A 24,136-nucleotide genomic window follows, 5' to 3' on the forward strand; every position below is an offset into this window, starting at 1 on the left:
GTGTTCTTAGCCTCAATTTTTATGCAATGACTTAAACATAACTATTCACACGAACATAATACATAATAGTCCTCAAGTGGAAATGACACAGAATATCTATATAATAAAGGATTCAGCAATGAAAAGAAAGTGATGAAATATGCTACAACATGGATAAACCTTAAAATTACTAATCAGGAGATAGTAACATTTCTTTTTTCCTGTCAAAGACCCATGCAGGTATATTTATGTCATTCACAGGTCATATAAAGTTATCAGCTTACAAATTAGCCTTCTACAGACAGATTGATAAGGCCTATTGGTGACTGCCTTGGCAGGGGCCAGCCCACATGATTTTATGGGCTACATACTCATGAGCCGGATGTTCCCCACCCTTGTGACATAGAAGAAGTTAAGTCAGAAAGGGCCACAGACTATGATTAATGTACATAAAAGGTTTATAGAATAGCAACATCTAGAGAGACAGCCATCTAGACGGGTAGCTATAGAGAGCTGGGAAATTATAGGCAAAGGTGCAGAAACTGCCAAGGATATAGGACTTCTTATGCAGGTCCATTTTTGGAAAATGATGTTTTCCAAAATGCTTCCAAATGGACTGTGGTCACAATTTCATAGCTTTGGGCCCAGCGTGGTGGCGCAGTGGTTAAGGTCCTCGCCTTGCACGCCCGGGATCCCATATGGGCGCCGGATCTATCCCAGCAGCCCCGCTTCCCTTCCAGCTCCCTGCCTGTGGCCCAGGAAAGCAGTCGAGGACGGCCCAAAGCTTTGGGACCCTGCACACCCGTGTGGGAGACCTGGAAGAGGCTCCTGGCTCCGGATCGGCATAGTATCGGCCTGTTGCGCTCACTTGGGGAGTGAATCATCGGATGGAAGATCTTCCTCTCTGTCTCTCCTCTCTGTATATCCGCCTTTCCAATTAAAAAATAATAATAATAAAAATAATTTCACAGCTTTGTGCATAAACTAAAACAAAACTGAATTCTAGAGTTAAAATAGATTAAATGCATGAACAAGATATTGAATACAAATTGTAATCAAATAAAGCATATTTTTAAAAAGGAAAGTGGGGCGGCTGGTGTAACTGGCAATGCTGCCATCCGCAACGCCAGCCTTCCATTTGGCAGGGTCTGAGACTCAGGTGCAGGACACTGAATTCAGTCACTGTTAATGGTTCTAGAACGGGTCCCTCCCAGACCCTAGCTGGATAAATAGGATGAAGGCCCTAGTTTCCAGTGTCAGTTGCTGTGCTCATCCGGGGAATGAATCTACAGATGGAAGATCTCCTGCCTCTACCTCTCTGTTACTCCAACTTCCAAAAAAAAAAAAAAACACATAAATATTTAAAATGAATTTTAGAATTTTAAAAATAAAAGAAAAATGTTCCTATTGACAAAAACAAATAAATTTTAAAAATCTGAAAACTGTACAAAGCATCACAATTAAAACGACTAGAGAAAACTTCCTTACCTATAAGTCACTCCTAAAATTAACTCTTCTACTTTAATTGGCTGCCTCCTTGCCTTCCTGAAACCCTAAAAATCCTAAAATGTAACAATCTGCCTTTAGAAATAAACCAAGTAAAATAATTAATACCATTTTAGGAACTTGCAAAACTGTATTTCAACCTTCATGGATGGTAACATCACAACTGTCTCAAAATTAATTTATAAAGTAAATTGCTTTCTAGAAATTTTTCATTAAAGCTAATAAAATGACTCTCATTCACAGTACAGATACATACTTAGGGCTTATAGAGAGAAGAACAAAGAAATAGAATTGTCTACCAAATTGTGAGTCAACTTGCAAAGCTACAGTACCTTGAAACATGAAGACAGGACATACAGAAGCACATATATATGAATACTCAAGAGATGTGACAAAGGTTAATCCACAATTCAATAAACTACTGAGCAAACAATGTAAAACATCACACTATACAATGATTCTAAATAAAGTCTGTGGGACAGAAAATAATTTATCATAAAAACTCAGAAAGCAAAAACTTTATAAAATTAATGAAAATGACTATTAACACATTAATTTTTGAAAGTCCAATTCACCTTATTCAAGGTAAAAACTTCATAGAACTAAAAATTACAGAAAATCACAAAAATCATTCTGAATGGCATAAATAAGAATGTGAAAATCATCACAAATAATCAGATAGCTGCGAAACAATACAAAAAAAGTCTAACTTACTAAGCTGACAGAAACATCAAGAAAACAAATGCACTTTGAATTCAATCTTCTCAATGGCATAGTCATTCGTGACTGTCCACTAATATTCCTAGTGCATTTCCTTCAACATATGCAATGAACTGATTTACTTTCTCAGACACATCTCTAAAGCAAATATTTATGTAGACAAGCATACATACATGCCATATCCATAAACATGATATGAGTATTTTTGTTGAATTTTTATATAATTATAATTGTTTGCTATATATCCTTTTAGATGCACATACATAGAAAGATCATCACATTTACTAGACTCACTTATCTCTGTATTTTTTGCAATGAAATCTATGATAAAAGAGAAATGTAAATTATATGGGAAAAGAAGGCTGAGTAATAACCTTCATAAGGCAAGGAGGATGTTACAAAAAAAATGCATGTGTTAAAAATACTGATATAAATGAAGGCAAGCATGGGTATTAGCCTAGCAGTTAAGGTGCTGATTGGGATGTGTGCATGACATTTAGAAGGGCTGACTTCAACTTGTATGCTAGTCCACAGGCCAGGAGGCAGCAATGGTTTAACGCATGGATTCCTGCCACCCGTTCAGAGAAGGCCTGACTTCCAAGTCCCAGATCTGGACATTTAAGCATTTGGAGAATAAATCAGCAGCTGAGAATTTCTCTCACACTCTCTTTCTACTTCTCAAATAAAAAAAAAGTTAAGAGGTAGGACCATTACTAAGATTGACCACCACTTCCATCCTTCATTAAAAATAAAATTTTACGATGAATTAGTTCCTTTTATGTCATAGAAAGCACCATCTTAAAACCATATTTAAATATTTCTAACTGGTTTGTGGAGTTCTTCTCAGATTTGGTTTTTCAAAGGACCTAGAAAACGTTTTTTATACTGGAATGATATCTAATTGTATTTCTAAGTGTTGCTTGATTTGGGGGGAAAAAAGTCTACAATCATGACTCTAAATATGCTTTTTTTCAAAATATTTTATTTCAAAATGCAATAGCCTTTACTTTTTAATGACTACATTTTAGAATAACTATTTGAAGTCAGTTTCCTGCTTTGCAGCATCAATTTTTAAAAAGCTGTGGGTCTTAAGTGAAAGAATATAAATTAATGCTAGTCCCCACTGGTGGATTTGAATATATAACTTGTTACTTAAGGAAAATAACATGTATTAAACTTCCTGTAAGGAGTAAGGCCCAAAACAGCAGTGCAGATTCCATTATTGTTCTCTACCTTTATTTTTGCATCACTGCTGTATTTTTCTTTCCTCCAAAGGGTCTCTTGCTTCCTCAGTTTCTCCAGGTCATTTAGCAGGTCAGCGCAACGGATACTTAATTTCTCATTTTCCTCCTCCAGATTTTTTATAACCAGTCTATTTTGCTCTTCTTTATTCTGTACACACTCCTTAGTGTTCTGTAGAAAAGCACAATGGCTGATAAACAAAACAAAACAAAACCCCCACCCACCAAATCCCCCAAAAAGATAAGAACTAATCAGCAAATATAAACCATGCAGCTTTATTCTCAAAGCAGCTTCTTCTATATTTGATGGCCAAGGTCACCTGTGTACTTTTATTGGCCTCTTTTCATGCAGGTGGATGGGTCATATTTTTTCACTGGATGACAGCTTTGATGAGTACACATTTGCAAAGAGCCCATTAATTGATCAAGCTGCCTTTGATGCTGTCCCCAGCTATTTTTGAGACCCATACAGACATATCCTCCCAGACCTGGGTTTTATCAATTAATAATGCCAGTCCCATCAGAATCTAATTACAAGAAGCCACATATTCACACTCCTACTTTCTTAGCTCCATTTCCATCATTAACTATTTATCTGAAAGTTATAAAGCTTGGAGTCTCTGCTTTAAAGCATCTTTATGAGAGTTTTTGCATGTGAGAAAAACTGTATGGTACAGCAGAGCCTAAGGCAATTTTTCCTCTGAGCCTGTCACTTTCTGTGCCACAAAGGCTGACAAAGCTTAAAGTAGGACTTCAAAGCAACAGTCCTATAAAACAGTGTACAAATCAACACACCTTAACTTCTTGACTTTTATCTTTAAATTTCTTCTGCAAGATACTGAATTCTTCCCTTAAGAAAACATTTTCTTCATCTACCGCAATCCTCCGTTTCACAAGGTCATTTATTTCCTGTTTTAGTGCTGATTCTCTCTGTGGAAACATTTCAATTATTAGTGACCTTCTATTTCCAGGAAAAAAAATATTTGAAGCTTTAGATTTTAATTGCTAATATCAAAATTAGGTAGTTTTCATAATAATGTCTGTCATCACAATTCTCATGTCTGGTGATATATTTGTAGATTATCAACTAAAATGTGCTTCCTGGATAGTCCCCATTCATTTTTAAAATGAGGAACACAAAAGCTGTACAGTACATAATAAAACACATTCTCTCAGAATTTAGTTGTACATCAGAAGTAAACAAAAATTTAACAAAACATTCAAATAAAGAAAATTCCTACACAGCCTAAATAAGAATTACTTACTATATTACTTAAAAAGTCATCTTAGAAAGTATTTTTTTAAAAAATATGGTTTTCAGAAGTCATACATCATTTCATACAAACATACAAACATATAAAATGGCAATTTACTTATTCATAAACATATCTTTCTCTACTAAAAACATACTGAAACTGCTACAATTTTCTACTGAATACACTGCTTAAAAGCAAAAAATAATTAAATGATACCTAACTGTTGGATGTACCCATGACACCATTCTTAGCCTCCCTCTTTTCATAGCTGTCCAGGAAATCTTAACCCCTTTCCCAGGTTGCACTGTTACCTCTGTTTTAAAGAGTATCCAGTGCAGAATTCGGCCCTGACTGTTATAATCACCAGTCTGACATTTCTATCTTTCAATTCAATACCTCAACTTGGATTCTCTGAATCTAACTCAAACTGTCAAAATCAAACTCCATATTCTGATACTTGGTAACCTTTTTTTGCTTTTAATAGCACATTTATTAATTCAACTAATGTTTACCAAGCATCTCTTATCTGAGCATAGAAATGTACATGAAGTCTTCAAGTAAGACTCAACAGATACTGTCAATCAAAAAGGACAATCAAGATTAGTAGAAACACTTTTTAAAACATATTAAATCAAAGTTTTTATTTATTTTTCTTTTATCGCTAAACTTTTAATAGCCTAAAATGAAATGCTCAAAGGGTTGCTTTTTAATTTTCAAGTAAAACATTCAGTAGTACATTACTTATCGGAATATTTATCATTTATAAGTAATGTGCTCAGCAGTGTATCACTTTCTCTGTTCTATCATTGAAACTGATCCCATAAATATTTAATTAACACTCAAATACGTATTTCTTATCAGACTCTCACCAGAGGACGTAAAGAAAAAAGCAAACTGAGGATAAGATTAAATGACAGTATGAAAGGCGGGTTGAGTTTGAGGAACAAATTAGGACTATGTATTATGCTTAATTTTTTTAAAAATTTGTATTGGAAAGTCAGATATAGAGAGAGGAGGAGAGACAGAAAGAAAGGCTGTCCGTCCATTGATTCACTCTCCAAGTGAACACAAAGGTTGGAATTGCGCTGAACCCAGGAGCCAGGAGCCTGGAGACTTGCAGGTCTTCCACATGGGTACAAGGTCCCAAAGTTTTGATCTGTCCTTGACTGCTTTCCTACTCCACAAGCAGGGAGCTGCATGGGAAGCAGGGCTGTTCGAGTTAGAACCAACCTGTATGTGATCCTGGCTTGTGCAAGATGAAGACTTTAGCCACTAGGCTACAGTGCATGGCCCCAGTAAAATTTCTAATATTACTTGCAAATTTTATTTGTATTTACAAAAAGTTTAGACACTGAATACAAATGTAATCTCTGATGTGTGACAGCTAATAAAGACTACAAAAAAAAGTATAGGAATTAAATAGTCACTTTGGGATATGAATGTAGTTTTTAGTCTGTGTCTATACTTTGGTACTGTGGCTTTTCTAGTTTTACCTGTTTAATATTATGATTAGTGGTGAATTAAGACTATGACTATAGAGTAAATTACAATTATATCCTTGCAAAAATAGATGGAAAAGGGAGGGAGGTGTAGGAGTTTAGGCAGAAAGAAAAGTGAGAGAATTGTGGTTGCCTATTGTAACTGAATTTATGGGTTTCACACAATCTATTTTCTTTATATTAATAAAACAAAGCAGAATAATATAATAGGCGTGAATAGAACAAAGAAAGAAAATAAAAGGAACAGCCCATACCTACTACTAAGCTGCATCTAAGAAATACAATGTTATCATTCTCTTTCAGTTCCTAGACATGTTCTCTTCTTTTCTATTAACTCCTACAGTCCATGAGTATTCATTAATCTGGAACTTTTGTTCTTACCTTTCTCTGTCCATTTTTTTTTTCATTTGAAGATATATAACTACTGTGTAGCTCACCTCACTTTTTAAACTGTTAATATAAACCGAATCACACTACACATGTTCTTTGTTTTGCTGTTTTAATAACATGTTTTCCCAAATCCAACCACGGTGACAGACACAGCTGCAGTTCAGTTGTGTGGGGGTTTGGTATTATTCCATTAGATTAAAATTCCATACTATATGTGTTTATCTCTTTTCAATGTATTTTCAACTGTTTCTCTTTGAAGGGAAATGATACAGAAACAGTGGTGCTGTAACTACTCTTAATAATATCTCCAAATACGGGCCTGGCATGGTAGCCTAGCAGGTAAGTCCCCATCGTGAACATGCTGGGATCCCCTATGGGCGCCAGTTCCAGTCCCGGCAGCCCAGCTTCCCATCCAGCTCCCTGCTTGTGGCTTGGGAAAGCAGTCAAAGCGTTGGGACTCTGCTCCCATTTGGGAGAATGGAAAGAAGCTCCGGGTTCCTGGCTTCGGATAGACGCAAATCAAGCCTTTGTGGCCCCTTGGGGAGTAAAACAAAGGATGGAAGATCTTCCATTCTGTCTCTCCTCCTGCCCATGTATCTAATTTTCCAATAAAAATAAATAAGTCTTTAAAAAAGTATTATCACCAAATATACAATTCAAGAATTTTTGCCAAGTAGTATTTATCAAACCATTGACCCAATCTAGCAGTGGGTCATTACATCAACTTAGTTATCAGAAGCAACATTTTTTCAATAATGGAATGCATTTCAATAGAAAATATCAAAAGAATGTGTGTAAATTGCTAGCAGAAAGTTAATAACATACAAAGTTCAGAAAAAAAAATACTTTGGAAAATTGAGCAAAGAGCTAGATATCAGAAAAAAAAATTAACCTAGAATGTTAGAATTGAAAGCTAAATAAAGTTTAAGATATAATTGAAAGACTCAACAACAAAATTGTGTATGCAGAAGAATAACTTTCTAAGCATAAAAAGTTCTTTGATTAACACAAATGTGACGTAGTAAATAAGTAGGTTGGTAAAGAGCGAGAAAGGAAGGTTGTAAAGAGTAAACAAATTCTTTCAAATTTAATGGGAAAAAATTAAGTTGGTAAATATTTATTCATATCATAGATATTCCAAAAGAAGAACAGAAGACAAAAAGCACAGAAAACCTATTTAATGAAATAGTTGCAGAAACCTCAAAATCTCAGAAAAAGATAAGGACATCTACATCTAGGTAGCCTAATGGATCCCTAACAGAGTCAAGCAAAATGATATTTTCCAAGGGGTATTACAGTCAAAATCTCAAAAGTGCTGGAAAAAGAAAATTACATATAAAAAAAAAACCAGAGAAAATTCTAAGTCATTTATAAAGCAATTCCCATTTGACTGACAGTAAAATTATCAGCTGAAACTTTATAGATCAGGAGTGTATGATGTGAAATATTCAATATCTTAAAAAAAAAACACAGCCAAGAATAGTATGTCCAGCAAATACTTCAGAAATAAAACAAAATTAATACTATTCCATGAGGTAAGCCTACAAAACTTGTCATCACAAATCTACCCTAGAAGGGGGTCCTACAACAGAAGTGAAATGTTTGCTGCTGAAGCATAAACACATATATATCAAAATCTCCACAACAGAGCAGATTTAAAAAGAGGAAGAGAAAACTCTAATGATCCATACTTCACTTTTATTTTTTTTAAATGTGATTTGTTGCATGTTCAGCTGAATCTTTCTCCCTAGTAAGATTGTGTTTTAAAAAAATTTTCCTTGGATTCATTAGCTTTGTGATACCAGGGGTATGCTGTGTAAAAATCAATTGGGAAGTATATGCATTTTCTCTGAAAATTTCTGAAAATATTATTTCTGAAATAACCCATGATTGTGCTTCCACTTCTCAAAATGTGTAGTAGAATTCAACAGTGGAACTGCTAAGATCTCTGAGTATCTCTCTGAGGCAGATACTTATAAAATGAATTTAATTTCTTTAAAAATATATATATATATATATATATATGTATATATAAAGTCATTAAAAACTTTTCTCTTACGTGAATTTTCTTATTTTTTGATGAAACATCCTGGTTTCATCATATCCTAGTCTGAGATGCTCACATCCAAAATTAGTGTTACTCCAAGTTGAGCCTGTTCCAGACCCAATCCAGCTCCCTGCTAATGAATAAGACCAAGAAGAAGCTCCTGATTTCTGACTTCAGACCTGGCTATTTGGGAAGTGAATCAAAGGTTGGAAGGGTGCTGTGTATGTCTCCCTCTCTTTCTCTATAATTCTTTCAAAAAAATTGTTTTAATTTAAAGAAATATGTGCCTTCCATATAATTTAGTTATGTAATTTGTTTAACATTCTTAAAAGAGTTTACATATGATGCATCAAAACCACTATTAGGAATATACACCAAGGAAATGAAATAATTGGGGTAATGCTTTTTATAATACTACTAAAGAGCCAAACCATAGAGTCAAATCAACTGTCTATCAACAGATGAACAGGAATAAATTAACAAAAGTTTTAAACATCTGTCAAGATTTCATACACTTACAGATTAAATTGTTATGCCTGTGCGATGGTGTAGCTGCTAAAGTCCTTGCATTGGGCACGCAGGGATTCCATATGGGTGCCGGTTCTAATCCTGGCAGCCCCACTTCCCACTCAGCTCCCTGCCTGTGATCTGGGAAGGCAGTTGAGGATGGCCCAAAGCTTTGGGAACCTGTTACCAGGTGGGAGACCCAAAAGAAGCTCCTTGCTCTTAGCTTCAGATTGGCTCAGCTCCAGCCATAGTGGCTGGGTGGGGAGTGAACCATCAGATGGAGGATCTTCCTCTCTGTCACTTCTCTCTGTATATCTGCCTTTCCAATAAAAATAAATCAATCTTTAAAAAAAAAAGGTTAAATTGTTATGTTATAAGCTATGAGTCCAAGTACTTGAACAGTTCCTACATATAATTCTCATGCTTAGAAATTCTTCACAAATCCAGCAGCCCTACAATGTAACAATATAACTTTTCATTTTTATGACCTTTTCAATTGTTATTTGGGCGATATAAAAATTTTCCTGGCATCAATAGAATGGCCTATGACAAGACACATTAAAAACAACACATCCACAGTTTAGTTCATTTGCTGACACTCTCCTAAGCCTTACTCTTTCAAGATTCAATGTCCACATCCTACATGCTAATTTCCCCAACTACCCAAGTATGTCATAATGCCTTCCATTTCCAAATGTCTACATTATCTATACAACTCATTTAACACATATACTTAGCCTGTGCCTGTTCATACTATATTCTATACTAGATTAGCAAATGTTTAAGGACAAGTTTGACATTGAATGATATAAACAATAATACTATTTATAAAGTATCTATTGGACCATCCATTGCAAGAAGAAATGACAAATTTTTAGTTTCAAATTTTGATGGAGGGATGAAGAGAGACAGGGAGAGAGAAAGACAGATCCCACCAATAGCTCATTTTCAAATTCCTTCAATAGTTGGCTGGGTTAGTGCCACAGCCAGAGCCAAGAACTTCATCTGAGTCTCACACAAGTGGCATCAGTTCAATGACATAAGTCATCATCACTTCTGCTTCTTAAGATCTGCAGTTAGCAGAAACTGAAATTAGGAGCTCGGCTAGGGCATAAGATACAGGCACTCTAATGTGGTATGCAGACATTCCAATCAACACCTCAACCACCAGGCCATACCCTACCCATATGATTTTTTTATTGGACCTATCTGGATAGAGCAGATTCTTAATGGGCTGGTTTGAATTAGTATTAAAATAGCAAACAGAACTCAAGGAACTATAGAGCATAACAAGAGAAAGTATGTCTGGAAAATAATTTATTATAGATAAGCTATGAAATGAATAATTCAAATCACGATCAAGAGTAGTCTACAGAGTAAGAGAATAATAGTAGGTATGAAGCAAGACTTAAAAAGTGGGGAGGGGAGCAGAAGATGACCAAACACTTTCCCAGGCAATACTTGAGCAAAGTTAATTATTTATACTGACCTAGTTTTAAAGTGGACATGAAAGTTTTAATAAAAAATAGAGAAGTAATTAAAGCACAAAAACTGAAACAGTGGTATATGAAAGAGTAAGTAGGAATAAAAAAACTAATTGCAACTGAAAACCAAAACTGATTTCTGAGCTTCCTAGAAGGTATGGAAAAATAGAAACACAATGACAAAAAGCAATAATCATCTAATTAAATGCAATATTCTAGGTTATCAAAAGTCAGTCGTGTTACATAATACTAGAAGGGGAATTTTAAAAGGTTTATTTACTAGCTATTTGTAAGACTATAAAATCACGGCTGGGTAGATAGGAGGCAGGAGCTTCATCTGTGTCTTCTGTGTGAGTACAAGAGCCTACATATGTGGGCCCACTCCACTGTTTTCCCAGGTATTATCACGAGCAAGAGTGGAAGCAGAGCAGAGAAGACTTGAACTCATGCCCACATGGGATATCAGCCTTGCAAACAGCAGTTTAAGCCACTGTGCCACAGTTCTGGATCCTAGACAGGGAACGTTTTACTATAATCTTACCACAAGAAATTGTATGGAGGGACCAGTATTGTGGCACATCAAGTATAGCACCAAATATGTACATGTTAAGGCAAAAAAAAAAACCTCCCCAAGAATCAAATTCATACTTTCACAAGTTTGACAGAAGTCTTCAAACTAAATTTGCACCTGCAACTATAACATAAATGGTCTTAAAGAAGCACAGAATTTTAGTTTCAAAACAGCCCTATTAGAGCCAGCACTATGGCTCCGCATACTAGTGCTGACATCCCATATAGGCATCAGTTTGTGTCCCAGCTGCTTATGGCCTGGGTAGGCAGTCAATCATGGCTCAAATCCTTGGGATCCTGCACCCTTGTGGGAGACCTGGAAGAAGCTCCTGGTTCCTGATTTCAGATCAACTCGGCTCAGACTGTTGTGGCTTTCTGGAGAGTGAATCAGTGGATGGAAGATCTCTCTGTCTCTCCTTCTCTCTGTAAAAAAAAAAACGAAAAACCAACACAAACAAGAAAAAATCTGCCTCTCAAATAAAAATAAATAAATCTTAAAGCAAAAAAGCAAAGCCCATGCTGTATTTGCTGTCCATAGCCCTCTTTCTGATTAGAGTGCCACTGCTTTTCTGGTTTTTCCAGACTGAAAAGCTGGAGACACTTTGAAATTACTGTCAAGTTCCAACAGCCCCACTGATTTAATCCCAACAAATCTAAATTAACTGAAGTGCATGCAGGTATTCTTAAGAATATGAATTAACTTCCTCACAAATAAATCCAGTAAGCACTAGTCTCATCTCCAACTATAATTCTATATTTTATCAGGGACACAAACTACAAATTTCAATGTTACTCAGACATACCCTACACTCCAATCTTCAGGATTTATGCCTCATGATCACACTAGCAAATTCTCTCAGAATCTCTTCTAAATGAAACCTGTTTGAGTACTTCAAAACTACACCCCTAAATTTAATTTCTCAGTACTGTGAGTCTACAACCTGGCATATATAGTCGATTGCTGGTATTCAATTTCAATCATGTATTTAAAATTATTTAATGAGCATCTGTAGTGAGTCATGTAGTTTGCTAAATATTAAGTACTGATGCTAGCACTATAATTCTTCAAGAAAAAACAAACAAACGAACAAAAACAATGAAGGAAGTGATTCTACCATGGAAGATAAAACAGAAGAGAATCAGGAAAGGGAAGATTCATTTTCACTATAAAGTCAATTTTTTTTAAGTAGTATCCCAAACCTATAAGGCTAGCAAACTCAATTGCATTCACTAAACAATAAAACATTCAATATAAAATTATATAAAAAAAACTGCCTAACCAACCCCATTCTCCTTTTCTGTACAGCCAAATGAGGAAGGGACTATTTAGCCTGGATATGCTTTCCCAAACCTCTGATCCTTGACTATTTTTCTGAGCAATGCAACGCATATTTGTTATTTCTGAGTCATAATATTGTATTCATCTAGTTCAGTGAATGTACTGAGCATATGATAACTTTTCTCTATCTTAGAATGTATTGAATATTTTTTATACTCAGATGGCAGATTAAACTGCCTTTTAAAAAATAAACTGATTAAAATATTATTATTATTCCAAACAATTTTGGAGTTTGTATAAATTTCAAAATGTACATTGCAAATTATATTCCATTTTAGAAAGAATTCAGTTGAATTGAAAACATAAATAAATATGATTTAGCTTATTATCAACTTTCAGTCCTTTAGTAGTTACAGATTTATAATAACAATCAAATTTAAGGTTCCCATTACCAACAAACTGATTAGAAACAATTATTCAAAAGACATAGAACTGTCCAATGTTACCTCCATTTAATACAGAAAAAAATAACAAAACTATACTTAATTTAGTCCATAACAAAATTAGATATAAAATTAATTTCAATATCATATGTGACATAAGACATAAAAGTTTTTAACTTCTATTCTTAGGAAATTTATGTCATAATAATGAGCCCTGGAAGTAAAGATCACATGCATTTTTAAATGATAACATCCTGATTGTACGAGCAAACACCATTTTACACATGTATAATTTCATATATACAATTGATTACCAATACTTACATAAAATTTTGTAATTTCCTGGTAATACATAAAACATAGAATTACAGCATTTAAAAACCTCAATAGAATCATTCCAGTCAAGTTTTCCTATATATAAAATTATTCGAAAATTTTTGAGTTTCTGAAACGGACAATGATTGAATAAAACAAAATAAATAAATAAATAAAATAATAATAATAATAAATAAAATAATAAAAGAAAACATTAAACAAAACAAGTAGTTATTGCCTGTAACTGGTACTAATAATATAACATTACCTTAAGAGATTTCAATATATAAATACCATAGGTTTAGTTCAGACAACAAATAATAGGCCAGCAGCCAAGCAAGGTAATGAAGAAAGAAATGACAACAGTGATTTCAGGAGAGTAATGCTTCAACATAGTAACTGTAACACTATGAAAAAACATATTTGAACAAAGCTACCTTAAAATAATTTTAAAGATCTACTACCTGAAATACTACCTGTAAACATTTTTAATATTTTGTCATAATACTAACCTGCTCCAGTTCTTGTATTTTAGCATCTTTGACTTGAAGAATTTCTAGAACTTTTCTATCCTTAGCTTCAGATTTCTGTTTTTCTCTAGCAACAAAAAAATACATATTGAGAGTTCATTAGTCAAAACTGGCAGTCAATCCTTTAAATTGTTCCTCTTGATAAATGAATATCACTTTAAAACATGAGCCTAGAAAATTAAATCATCTTGAGCTGACAGCCCTTTCAGAATTAATCTGAACCATATGGCAAATGACAGCCACTTAAAAGTGCTGACAACCAAGATAACTTCATACTAAAGGACAGTTTAGTTTCCAGATTTAGATATATGATAAGAAATACATAAAACATGGTTTTATTTAACACTGTTTGCAATAATCATAATGTCACCACTTTTAAAACAAGTAAATATGCTAGTGGTAATACAAGCATTTTATATACACACAATTATATTAAGGATAAACTACTACCATTTTTAAAATCAGAGTCTCAAAAGGAAGGGCCAGAGATTTACTGATAATCCAGATCACACGGCTTAAAGTTTCTGACACCTTCTTACATTCCTAGTCACTCAAAGTACCACTAAATAAACAAATGAGGGTTATAAAATGTATACCATCATTCTTTTGCAACAGATCTCAAAAACATCTCAAGATTAAAATGAGTATTTTCTAGACACAAACAAATGTGACGTTGAAAAGGAAAAGCAAAAAAACAAAGAAAGGACTGGAAGTCTAAATAGATTACAGAATCAGGCTGACATGGTTAATCAATATTTAAAATGAAGGGACAGTTACTGCACATGGATTGATTTTTCTTTCTTGTTTTTAAATATTTTTAAATTTTATAAAAAAATTTTAATGATAAAATTTCATAGGCTTTGAGATTTCCCTTACACCTTTATATTTCTCTCCCCCTATTGGTTTCCCCTATATTATTATAACTGTATGGGCCTTCATAAGCACTCATAAGTCAATCATTCTGCTATTTAAGTGTATCCTGACATTGCAGCTGTGGACAATGGCATCCAATTGTCAAAATGCATTTAACAGTTTCATTGAGAATCCACTTTAACTTGGAAGTAGAGATACATACTACATTGTAAGGATGTAGGGATATGAGGACTGATTTTTTTTTAAGATTTGTTTATTGGGAAGTTAGAGTTGTAAAGAGAGGCGGGGGAGGGAAACACAAAGAGACAAATCTTCCATCCATGGGTTCACTCCCCAAATAACCACAACAGCTAGAGTTGGGTTGGTTGGAAGCTGGAAACGTGGAGCTCCTTCTGTGTCTCCCATATGAGTACAGGAGCTCTAGGATTTGAGCCACCTTCCAATGCTTGCCAGGAAACTGGATTGGAAGTGGAGTACCCTGGACATGATCTGGTGCCCTTATGGGATACCAGCATGTCAGGCAGAAGACTAGCAAGCCACGCCACACCACAATGATTCATATTTAAAAACAAAATTTAAAAAACCTTAAAAATTAGTAATACAAACAAGAATTTTGGCCTACATTACTCATTAACCAAGAAATTTATAGAAAGGAATGAAAGGGGGGCCTGGCATGATAGCCTAGTGGCTAAATCCTTGACTTGCATGAACCAGGATCCTATGAGTGCCAATTCGTGTGTCTGTTGCTTCACTTCCCATCCAGCTCCCTGCTCCTTGCCTGTGGTGTGGGGAAGCAGTCAAGAATGGCCCAAAGCTTTGGGTCCCAACACCCATGTGGGAGACCCAGAAGAGGTTCCTGACACCAGATTGAATCAGCTCTGGCATTATGGCTATCTAAGAAGTGAACCAGCAGATGTAAGACTTTTTTTTTGTCTGTATCTCCTCCTTTCTGTATATCTGCCTTTCCCATTAAAATATATGATTAAATAGAAAGAAACAAAGAACGAAAGAACGAAAAAAGAAGGAAGGAAGGAAGGAAGGAAAAAAGAAAGAAAGAAAGAAAGAAAGAAAGAAAGAAAGAAAGAAAGAAAGAAAGAAAGAAAGAAAGAAAGGAAGGAAGGAAGGAAGGAAGGAAGGAAGGAAGGAAGAAAGAAGGAAAGAAAGAGGACGGAGGAAGGAAAAAAGGGAGGGAAGGAAGAGGAGAGGAGAGGGAGAAGGTGAAAGAGAAGGAGAGGAGAGACAAAAGAAAAGAAGAGAAGGGAAGGAAAGAGAAGATATGAGATGAGAAGAGGAAAAAAAGGAAAGGAAATTTGGAGCATGTGAAAGGCAACAAACACCCCAGAAGGCAACACGGGATGTCAGAACGGTCACCAGCTAGAAATACACACCACCAGGTTAGATGAGATATAGGGGGTAGGGGGTAGAAATCAAGAACTTTCTTCAAGAAAACGATGCCACTGTATATGAGTCAGTGAAGAATTTAATGAGAAAAAAAGTGTTCTGAGAAAATGAAACTAAAAACTAAAACATCAAAATCCATGAGATGTAGTTCCTGCTGATCTCTGTTAGTGAGATGTGTCTCCTGTAGGCAACAAATAGATGGGTTTGTTTCTTTAATCCAGTCTACTAATCTATGATGTTTGATGAGTTTAAGCCCAGGGTTAACATAAAGAAGGAGTAATTTGGTACTGTCATGTTAGCAGTGGGTTATTCATCAATTTAGTCTTCTGTTGTTATTTTACTGGGATGTCCTTCACATTTCCCTTTGGTTTTGGTGGGTACTATTCCTTTCTCTGTCAAGAGAACATCTTTAAGTAACGTTTTTCATTTCTTCAGTGACACATTTGTCATTCAGTAGCATGTTATTTAACTTCATGGTGTTGTAAATTTTTTTTCTTCCTGTTGTTGATTTTGTTTTTGTGGCTTTTCATTTAAGGAGATGTATAGCAACTGTGTAATGGAGACTATCATATCCAGATGTGAGGATACAATGCAGTATGTGTCTCCACTTCCAGATCAAATATGGACTCCCAATGAAACTGTTTACTATGTCTTGACAATAGGCTGCTGGACTCTGTCACTGCACATGCCTTCAATGATGTACTCAGGACTGTTTATGAAGAACTATACTATATTAATAATACAGGGGAACTCAGTCGGGGGAGGGGATCTGGGGGGAAGGTAAGGGAAATCCCAGAGCCAATGGAACTTATCATGATAATAATAATAGCAAATAAAAAAAAAGAAGAGATACAATGAAGAGTTACAGTAGCTTACAAAAACAAATACTTCAGCTAGACGTCTAATAAGTTAACATAGAACTCCACGCTAAGACAAGCAATTGGTGTAGCAGTCAAGAAACTACTTGAGATACAGCTCAGCATCCTCTATCAAAATGGCCGGTTTCAACGTTTGGATACCCTTTTAAGTGCAACCTCCTATTCACACACATCTGAAAAGCAGAAGGTGATGTCTCAAGTGTTTACATTCCTGACACTCACATGGCAGAACAGGCCCAAGTTGCAGGCTTCAGTCTAGCCTGGCCCTCACTGCTATTGACCTTTAGCAAATGAACCAATGGATAGGAGATCTCTGTCTGCCTCTGTCCCATTTTCCCTGTCTCTTTGCTTTTCAAATAAATTAAAATTGGTCAATAATAAAATCTTTTATATGCTGGCATCAAGGCATGGTTGATTACATCACTACCTGCAATGCTGGCATCCAAAATAAGACCTGGGTCAGGCTCCCATTGCCAAAATTCCAATCCAGCTCCCTGATAATGCATCTGGGAAAGCAGCATAAGATGGCCCAAGTGCTTCTGTCCCTGCCAGCCATGTGAAAGACCTTGAAGAAGATCCTCAATCCTGGATTCAGCCTGGTCCAGTCCTGGCTCATGCAGAGTGAATCAGTGCATGGCAGAGTCTCCCTCTCATGTTCATATCCTCTCTCTCTCTCACTCTTTCTCTCTCTAACACATACAAACACAATCTCTAATTTTGTCTTCCAAATAAATATTAAACCTTAAAAAAAACATGCTGCAGTATTCTATTTTCTAAATGTATGATAGTAGCATAAATACACTGAAAAGATGAAGCTAATCTATGAGATCACAAACTAAACAGAAATACAAAGCTATAAACAGAAGTGAAGCTACTGTTTGCTCTCATCTAGATATACAGCTGCAGGGTGAAGTGGAAAGAAGCTTGTTTCTGGGAACAATAAGAAACAAATGTGCCTTGCTCAATGTACAGAAACAGAGCCAGGTTCAACTTTGAACCTAAGAACCAGGTTCACATTCTGAAACTAACACTGGAGGGAGACTTGCAGATCATGAAAGGTTAGAAAAACTTCGGCCCACCTTTATTTGGAACTAAGGCCTACATGAGTGTCTAGAAGAGCAAAAACTTCTCAGTAACAACACTCCAATCAGAAACTAAGCCCAAACACCAGGCAACTAATTCACCAAGTACAGTATAACAAATCACCTATATCACTGTTGGCTGACAGTCCCAAGCTACCAATAAAAAACCCATTTCAAAGAAATAGTCTAGGGCGAAGATCACAATTTAGTGACAACCATAAAATTTCTAGAAACAAAAAGATATTACACAAGAAAAAACACCAAATGGAGGCAAGAAGAATAACAATTTGCAACTCTCCCTCTCCAGATGTGACCACAATAAAATCTATAAACACATGAAAACATTTACAATGGCACTCTCTCACAGAATAAAGTAATCCTGCAGACGAAATACAAATACCACACTGAAGAAAACTTTAGGCAAATGAAGGTATTTAAAGACTAAAAAGAAAAACAATGACTAACATCACAAACAATAAAAACAGGAAAAGGTGGGCATAAAAAAATCTACGAAAAATATTAAAAATAAAAAAAATTGAGTTAGACATTGTGTCGTAGTACCAATTCAAGTGCCAGACTCAAGTGCCACATGATTCATTTCCAATTTAGCTCCATTCTAATGGCCTGGGGATAGAAGTGAAAACAACCCAAGTGTTTGCATCCCTGCCACCACAGGGGAGGCCAGAATGAAGCTCTTAGCTCCTGGCATCCAGTTTGCCAAGCCCTGGATTTTGTGGCCAACTGGAGTGTAAACCAGAAGAAGGAAGATCTTTCTATTTCTCCCTCTCCCTCTCTGTCTCCACCTCTCTTTCTAACTCTTTTAAATAAATAAGCTTTGAAAAACAAAAAGTGCCATGGGCCGAGCAGCGTGGCCTAGCGGCTAAGGTGCTCGCCTTGAAAGCGCCAGGATCCCATATGGGCGCCAGTTCTAATCCTGCAGCTCCACTTCCCATCCAGCTCCCTGCTTGTGGCCTGGGAAAGCAGTCCAGGATGGCCCAAAGCTTTGGGACCCTGCACCTGTGTGGGAGATCCGGAAGAGGTTCCTGGTTCCTGACTTCAGATCGGCACAGCACCGGCCGTTGTGGTCACTTGGGAAGTGAATCATTGGATCGGAGATCTTCCTCTCTCTCTCTCCTTCTCTCTGTATATCTGACTTTGTAATAAAAAAAAAAGAAAAAAGTTCCATTACTAAATTAAAAAGTAACCCAAAAGGTTAAGCTCAAAATGAGACAAGAAAAATAATGAAATGAAGCATGGTTATCGGGGACTCATCCAAAACACAGCCTCAAACATTGAAACATAATTGAGATATTGGAAATTCTAACATATGTCTAAAACCTTCGAGAAGTAGTAAAAGTTGGATGAAATATTAACTAACACTCTGTGGAGATGAATTCATAAGATGTTTTATGATTATACATATTGAAAGAACACTCGGGCCCAGCGCAATGACCTAGCAGCTAAAGTCCTCGCCTTGAACACACCAGAATCCCATATGGACACCAGTTCTAATCCTGGCAACTCCACTTCCCATCCAGCTCCCTGTTCACAGCCTGGGAAAGCAGTCCAGGACAGCCCAAAGCCTTGGGACCCTGCACCCATGTGGGAGACATGGAGCAGGTTCCTGGCTCCTGGCTTCAGATCAGCGCAACACCGGCCGTTGCAGTCACCTGGGGAGTGAATCCTCAGACGGAAGATCCTCTCCATCTCTCCTCCTCTGTGTATATCTGAGTTTGTAATAAAAATAAATAAATCTTAAAAAAAAGAATACTCAACAGAATAAAAAGAAACATTACATCTAACTCATCAACGCATCATTTACTGAACAAGTATCTACTGATTATGTGATATGACCAAAATTGCTCCAGAGAACAAGTACACTGCAGTTAACAGAAAAAAACCAATGACTGTCTTCATTTAATAAACAATTTAGTATGCAGATATGGAAATAAAAGCGGGACATGAATGCATTATTTGCCAAAGAGCTACAATAAGAACAATAAGTAAGGATAATAAAGAAAGGGATGCCTAACTTTGGAGAAGGCAGACAGAAAGGAAAATTGTTGCTATTTTACACAGTTTGGGTTACAAAGGACTCTTGAAGCTAGTATGTGAGTCGAGCTCCTAAGGAAGGAAGTGACAGTCATGTCATGTCACGGAGGAGTATTCTATGCCATGTGACAAAGAGAAAACATAAAGACACCAAGAAAAGAGCATGTGGAAGTCTTCCTTTACCACGGGAATGTATTTCAAGACCTTGAGTGCACACTTAGAACTGCTCTATACATACCATACCTTCTGTTATACATACATGGCTAAGATAATTTTAATGTATGCATTAGAGACCAAGAGAGATTACCAATAACTAATAATACAACAGAATACTCGTAAAATATATTTTAATAATGGCTAAGTGAATATTAGGGTAAGTAAGTAAAACTATATAAAGTAAAATTGAGATGGGGGCATTATCATAGCTGGTATACTCAGAAAAAGGTAAAAAAAATCAATGTTGTTACAGTTTAAGTCGACAAATCATGGCCCGTAATGGAAAACAGAACAATTAAGATGGATTAATTTAAGACCTTCTAGGCCCTGTGAAATTTGAATTTGAGTTTCAGAAAAATGGAACAAAAGACAGTTTAGTAACATATTAAAATGAATATTTGAAAAGTATCAAAGTAGCTGATGAGTTGACAATAGGCCTTAAGCGTCAAGGGTAAAAGCAAAATGACCAGTCATGAAGCAATCACAATATCTCAGGTAAAAAAATAAAGGTACATTGGAGAAGACAGGTTAAGTGTAGGGCTGTTAAGAAGTGACAAGCCTCTACATGTTTTGGAGATATTCGGCTTATATGATTTCTGCAGGGACTAAATACAATACATAGAAACAAGAAAAAAGAAGTGCCTCCAAGGTTTCTGCCGGGACAGCAGAAGGATGGACTAGCCAGTGTCTTAGGTACGGAAGAAAAGATCAGTGAATGCTTTAGATTTTGGGATCTGGACATGTAAACTTCATGATGTGTAACCAATATACAAGAGAAGCACCAACTGCATAAAGAGGTATGAAACCATTCAAAAGTTAGTGCTAGAGACACAATTTTAAAAGTCACCTAAATATACTTCATCCATAAAGCGTACAGGATCACCTAGGGAGTGAAGTGATTTTTGATAAAGAAGCCTAAGGTTTAAGTCTCGGAACATTCCAATATTTGTAGTACAGTAAGATGCAAACAAAACTTTAAATGACACAAAGAAGGATAAGCCAATGTCAGGAAAGAATTAAAAGAAAGGCAAATGAGTAACACAACTCCAGAAGAATGAAATAACCAACCATGCCAAACACTGCCAGTATGTTAAAAATTAAGACACAGAAATGACCACTGGATACCATAATATTAATTTAAGTTCACATAAGATCTTGACAAGAATTATTTTAGAATGATGGTGGATATAAGAGCCTAACTGCAAATGTATTTAAGACAGAATGGCAGATAATGGATTTAGTAAATGCTACCTTTACTACTTTAGTAAAATCTGAAGGGGAGCTTTTACTGTGGAAATTTGCTATGCAAAAGAACAGTGAAATAGAGCAGTTCAGCAGCAATAATATTGAATGACATTTCTTTCGACATGACAATATAAAAGCTGGGACTAAAAGAGCATATGTATTTGCCGACAGGAATGACACAGGACAGCAAGAATTACTGATGACACAGAAGTGAAAGTGAATTGCATAGCGGCCATGTTGACTCAGTGAGCTATTCACACACAAGGTCTGTTAGGTCTTCGATGTGAGTATAAACAGTTCTTCAAAGGAAAAAAGAGAGCACGGATGTTCAATAAACTCAAATACCACACATGTTGGCAGTTGTGGTTACAGGGAAGCGTAAAAGCTCTCTTCCAAGAGTTTTGGGTTCTTTGCTAGGGGTAACAATATCCATCAGCTAAAAGTGAGAATAGGAAGAGTGTAGGGAGTTTAAAAAAGAGGAAGACTGGGGAGAATCAAGATGGCGGAATAGGGTAAGGACACATTTAAGCAGAGAAACAATAGCCAGTGTGAAGCAGAAAGGGCACGTTCCAGGAAACAGGAGAGGACAGAACAGCAGCAGAGGGATAACTGGAGACTAACAGGCCCAGGAAAGCAGAGGACGCAGCGGTGTTGTGCTGCAGTGACTGATACTCCAGTGGCATTCAGCCAGTGGCAATCTGAACTGCACTGGCAGCAGGAACTCCTCCAGCAACAAGGTGGAAGAGGCATTCACCAGTAGCTCAGGAGACGAACCCAGACAAAGAACTGCTGGTTCTGTTGGTCTGTTTGGTTTGACATGGAGTAGAGAGACAGCAGCATATCCCAAACAGGCACTGCAGGAACAGGGTGGATTTCACAGCCCAGTCTGCCTTCTAGAGCCAAATCAAGTTTTTTTCCTGTTGTTGATTTTGTATTGTGGCTTTTCATTTAAGGGGATGTATAGTAACTGTGTAATGGAGACTATCATATCCAGATGTGAGGATAAAATGTAGTTATCATCTCTAATTCCAGATCAAATATGGACTCCCAATGAAACTGTTAAATTTATCTTGAAAACAGGATGCTAGATTCTTTGTCATTGTCCATGTCCGCAATGATTAATATATGACTATTTATGATGAACTATACTATATTAATAATATAGGGGAACTCAGTTGGGGGAAGGGAATTTGTGGAGGTAAGGGAAATCCCAGGGCCTATGGAACTGTACCATAAAAATATAATAATAATAATAATAAAGTAAAAAAGAATAGATGGATATTCATAAAAAAGGAGGAAGACTTGAATGTTCTAGGATACCTGGATAGTATGTGGGCCTACACACACACACACACATACAAAATAACTACCCAACAGCAGGAAGAATGATTTGAACTCGGTGCTAACAAATTAATATGAAATCACTGTCATGAATCAGGGCTTTTGTGTAAGACAGAGGTGAGCATGAGATCCAGGTACTTCCACGTGCAATCATGACTGCCTGGCTAAATACCAAACCTCAACTTATCTTCTAACTCTACCATCCTACAAAATTTTCAGAGCTTTATATATTTTGAATACTTACTCAAAACACACACTTTATCCTACCTTTATTTCTCTTATTTTCAAAGTATTACACACTAACAACATATTTCATAATTAAAACTCACTTTCTTCACCTACATCTTTCAAACTTGTTTCTTTCACAAATCAATGCTTTTTTTATATCTTGTCATTGCTTATCAATGCCATATTTGTTTTAATATTTTCACTGATTAATACATTATTTTGCTAAAAATATAAGCCTTTACCCATCATTTGTCACTAATATAATCACAAATTACCACTTGAATTTTTAATTTAAAAGTATCACAAGAGAGTAGCAAATTTATTTATGATAGGTATATCAGGAAAACAACAACTACGATCCAAAAGGCAATGCACACTGGGGTTTATCAAACACAAAGACTGACTCAGTCAACGTAACACTCAGTCATAAAATCCTTCTGTAAAGTCCTTCCTGGATGTAACGGAAATACATATTTGGAAAGTAATTAATTAATTAATTAATTAATTAATTAATTAGAAAGAGTTACAGAAATAGAGGGAGAAAAGACAGGAGGAAGGGAGAGGGAGAAAGTGAAAATGAGATAGTAACATAAAGAGAAAGCGAGATCAAGATAGTGTATCAACCAGTTTATTCCCCAGATTTCCAAAATAGCCAGGATTAGAACAGGCTAAAGCCAGGAGCTTGGAATTCGATCTACCTCTCCCAGATAGGTGGCAGAAATAGGTAAAATAGCAGGAAGCTAGACTAGAAGTGGAATAGCTGGGATTCCAAATATGCATGTGTGTGCCAAATGATGGCTTAATATGCTATGGCAAAATGCCCATGCGTCATAAATCTATTGTTAACTTTCCAAGAATTAGGTAATTTACAGAGCTGTTGGCTTCCCAATTTACTTTTATGTAATGAGCTTATAATCTCAATTAGTGCCAAAATTAATTCTACTGGCACAAAAAATCAAAACCAAAAATATCATTACAGCTTCTGAATTATCTGGATACAAGAATAATTTTTCTGAATGGATCTATAAATTCAATCACAGCTTAACCAGTGGTT

General features: G+C 36.0%; 1 protein-coding gene across 2 annotated transcripts in view; it reads right to left on the reverse strand.

The window, feature by feature from the left end:
- CNTLN (centlein) overlaps positions 1 to 24,136 on the reverse strand; it is a 244,813-nt gene that overhangs the window by 177,508 nt on the left and 43,169 nt on the right. For both annotated transcript variants that reach the window (XM_040962776.1, XM_040962775.1), the window contains exons 3-5: positions 13,749 to 13,833; positions 4,242 to 4,376; positions 3,439 to 3,618 (exon numbers count right to left, since the gene is read on the reverse strand). In XM_040962776.1, coding sequence (XP_040818710.1) covers positions 3,439 to 3,618; positions 4,242 to 4,376; positions 13,749 to 13,833 — 400 coding nt within the window. The remainder of the gene's footprint in view (positions 1 to 3,438; positions 3,619 to 4,241; positions 4,377 to 13,748; positions 13,834 to 24,136) is intronic.

The sequence above is a fragment of the Ochotona curzoniae genome, unplaced genomic scaffold (genome assembly GCF_017591425.1).
Source record: "Ochotona curzoniae isolate NIBS_2020 unplaced genomic scaffold, NIBS_Ocur_1.0 scaffold_3208, whole genome shotgun sequence".
Taxonomy (NCBI): domain Eukaryota; kingdom Metazoa; phylum Chordata; class Mammalia; order Lagomorpha; family Ochotonidae; genus Ochotona; species Ochotona curzoniae.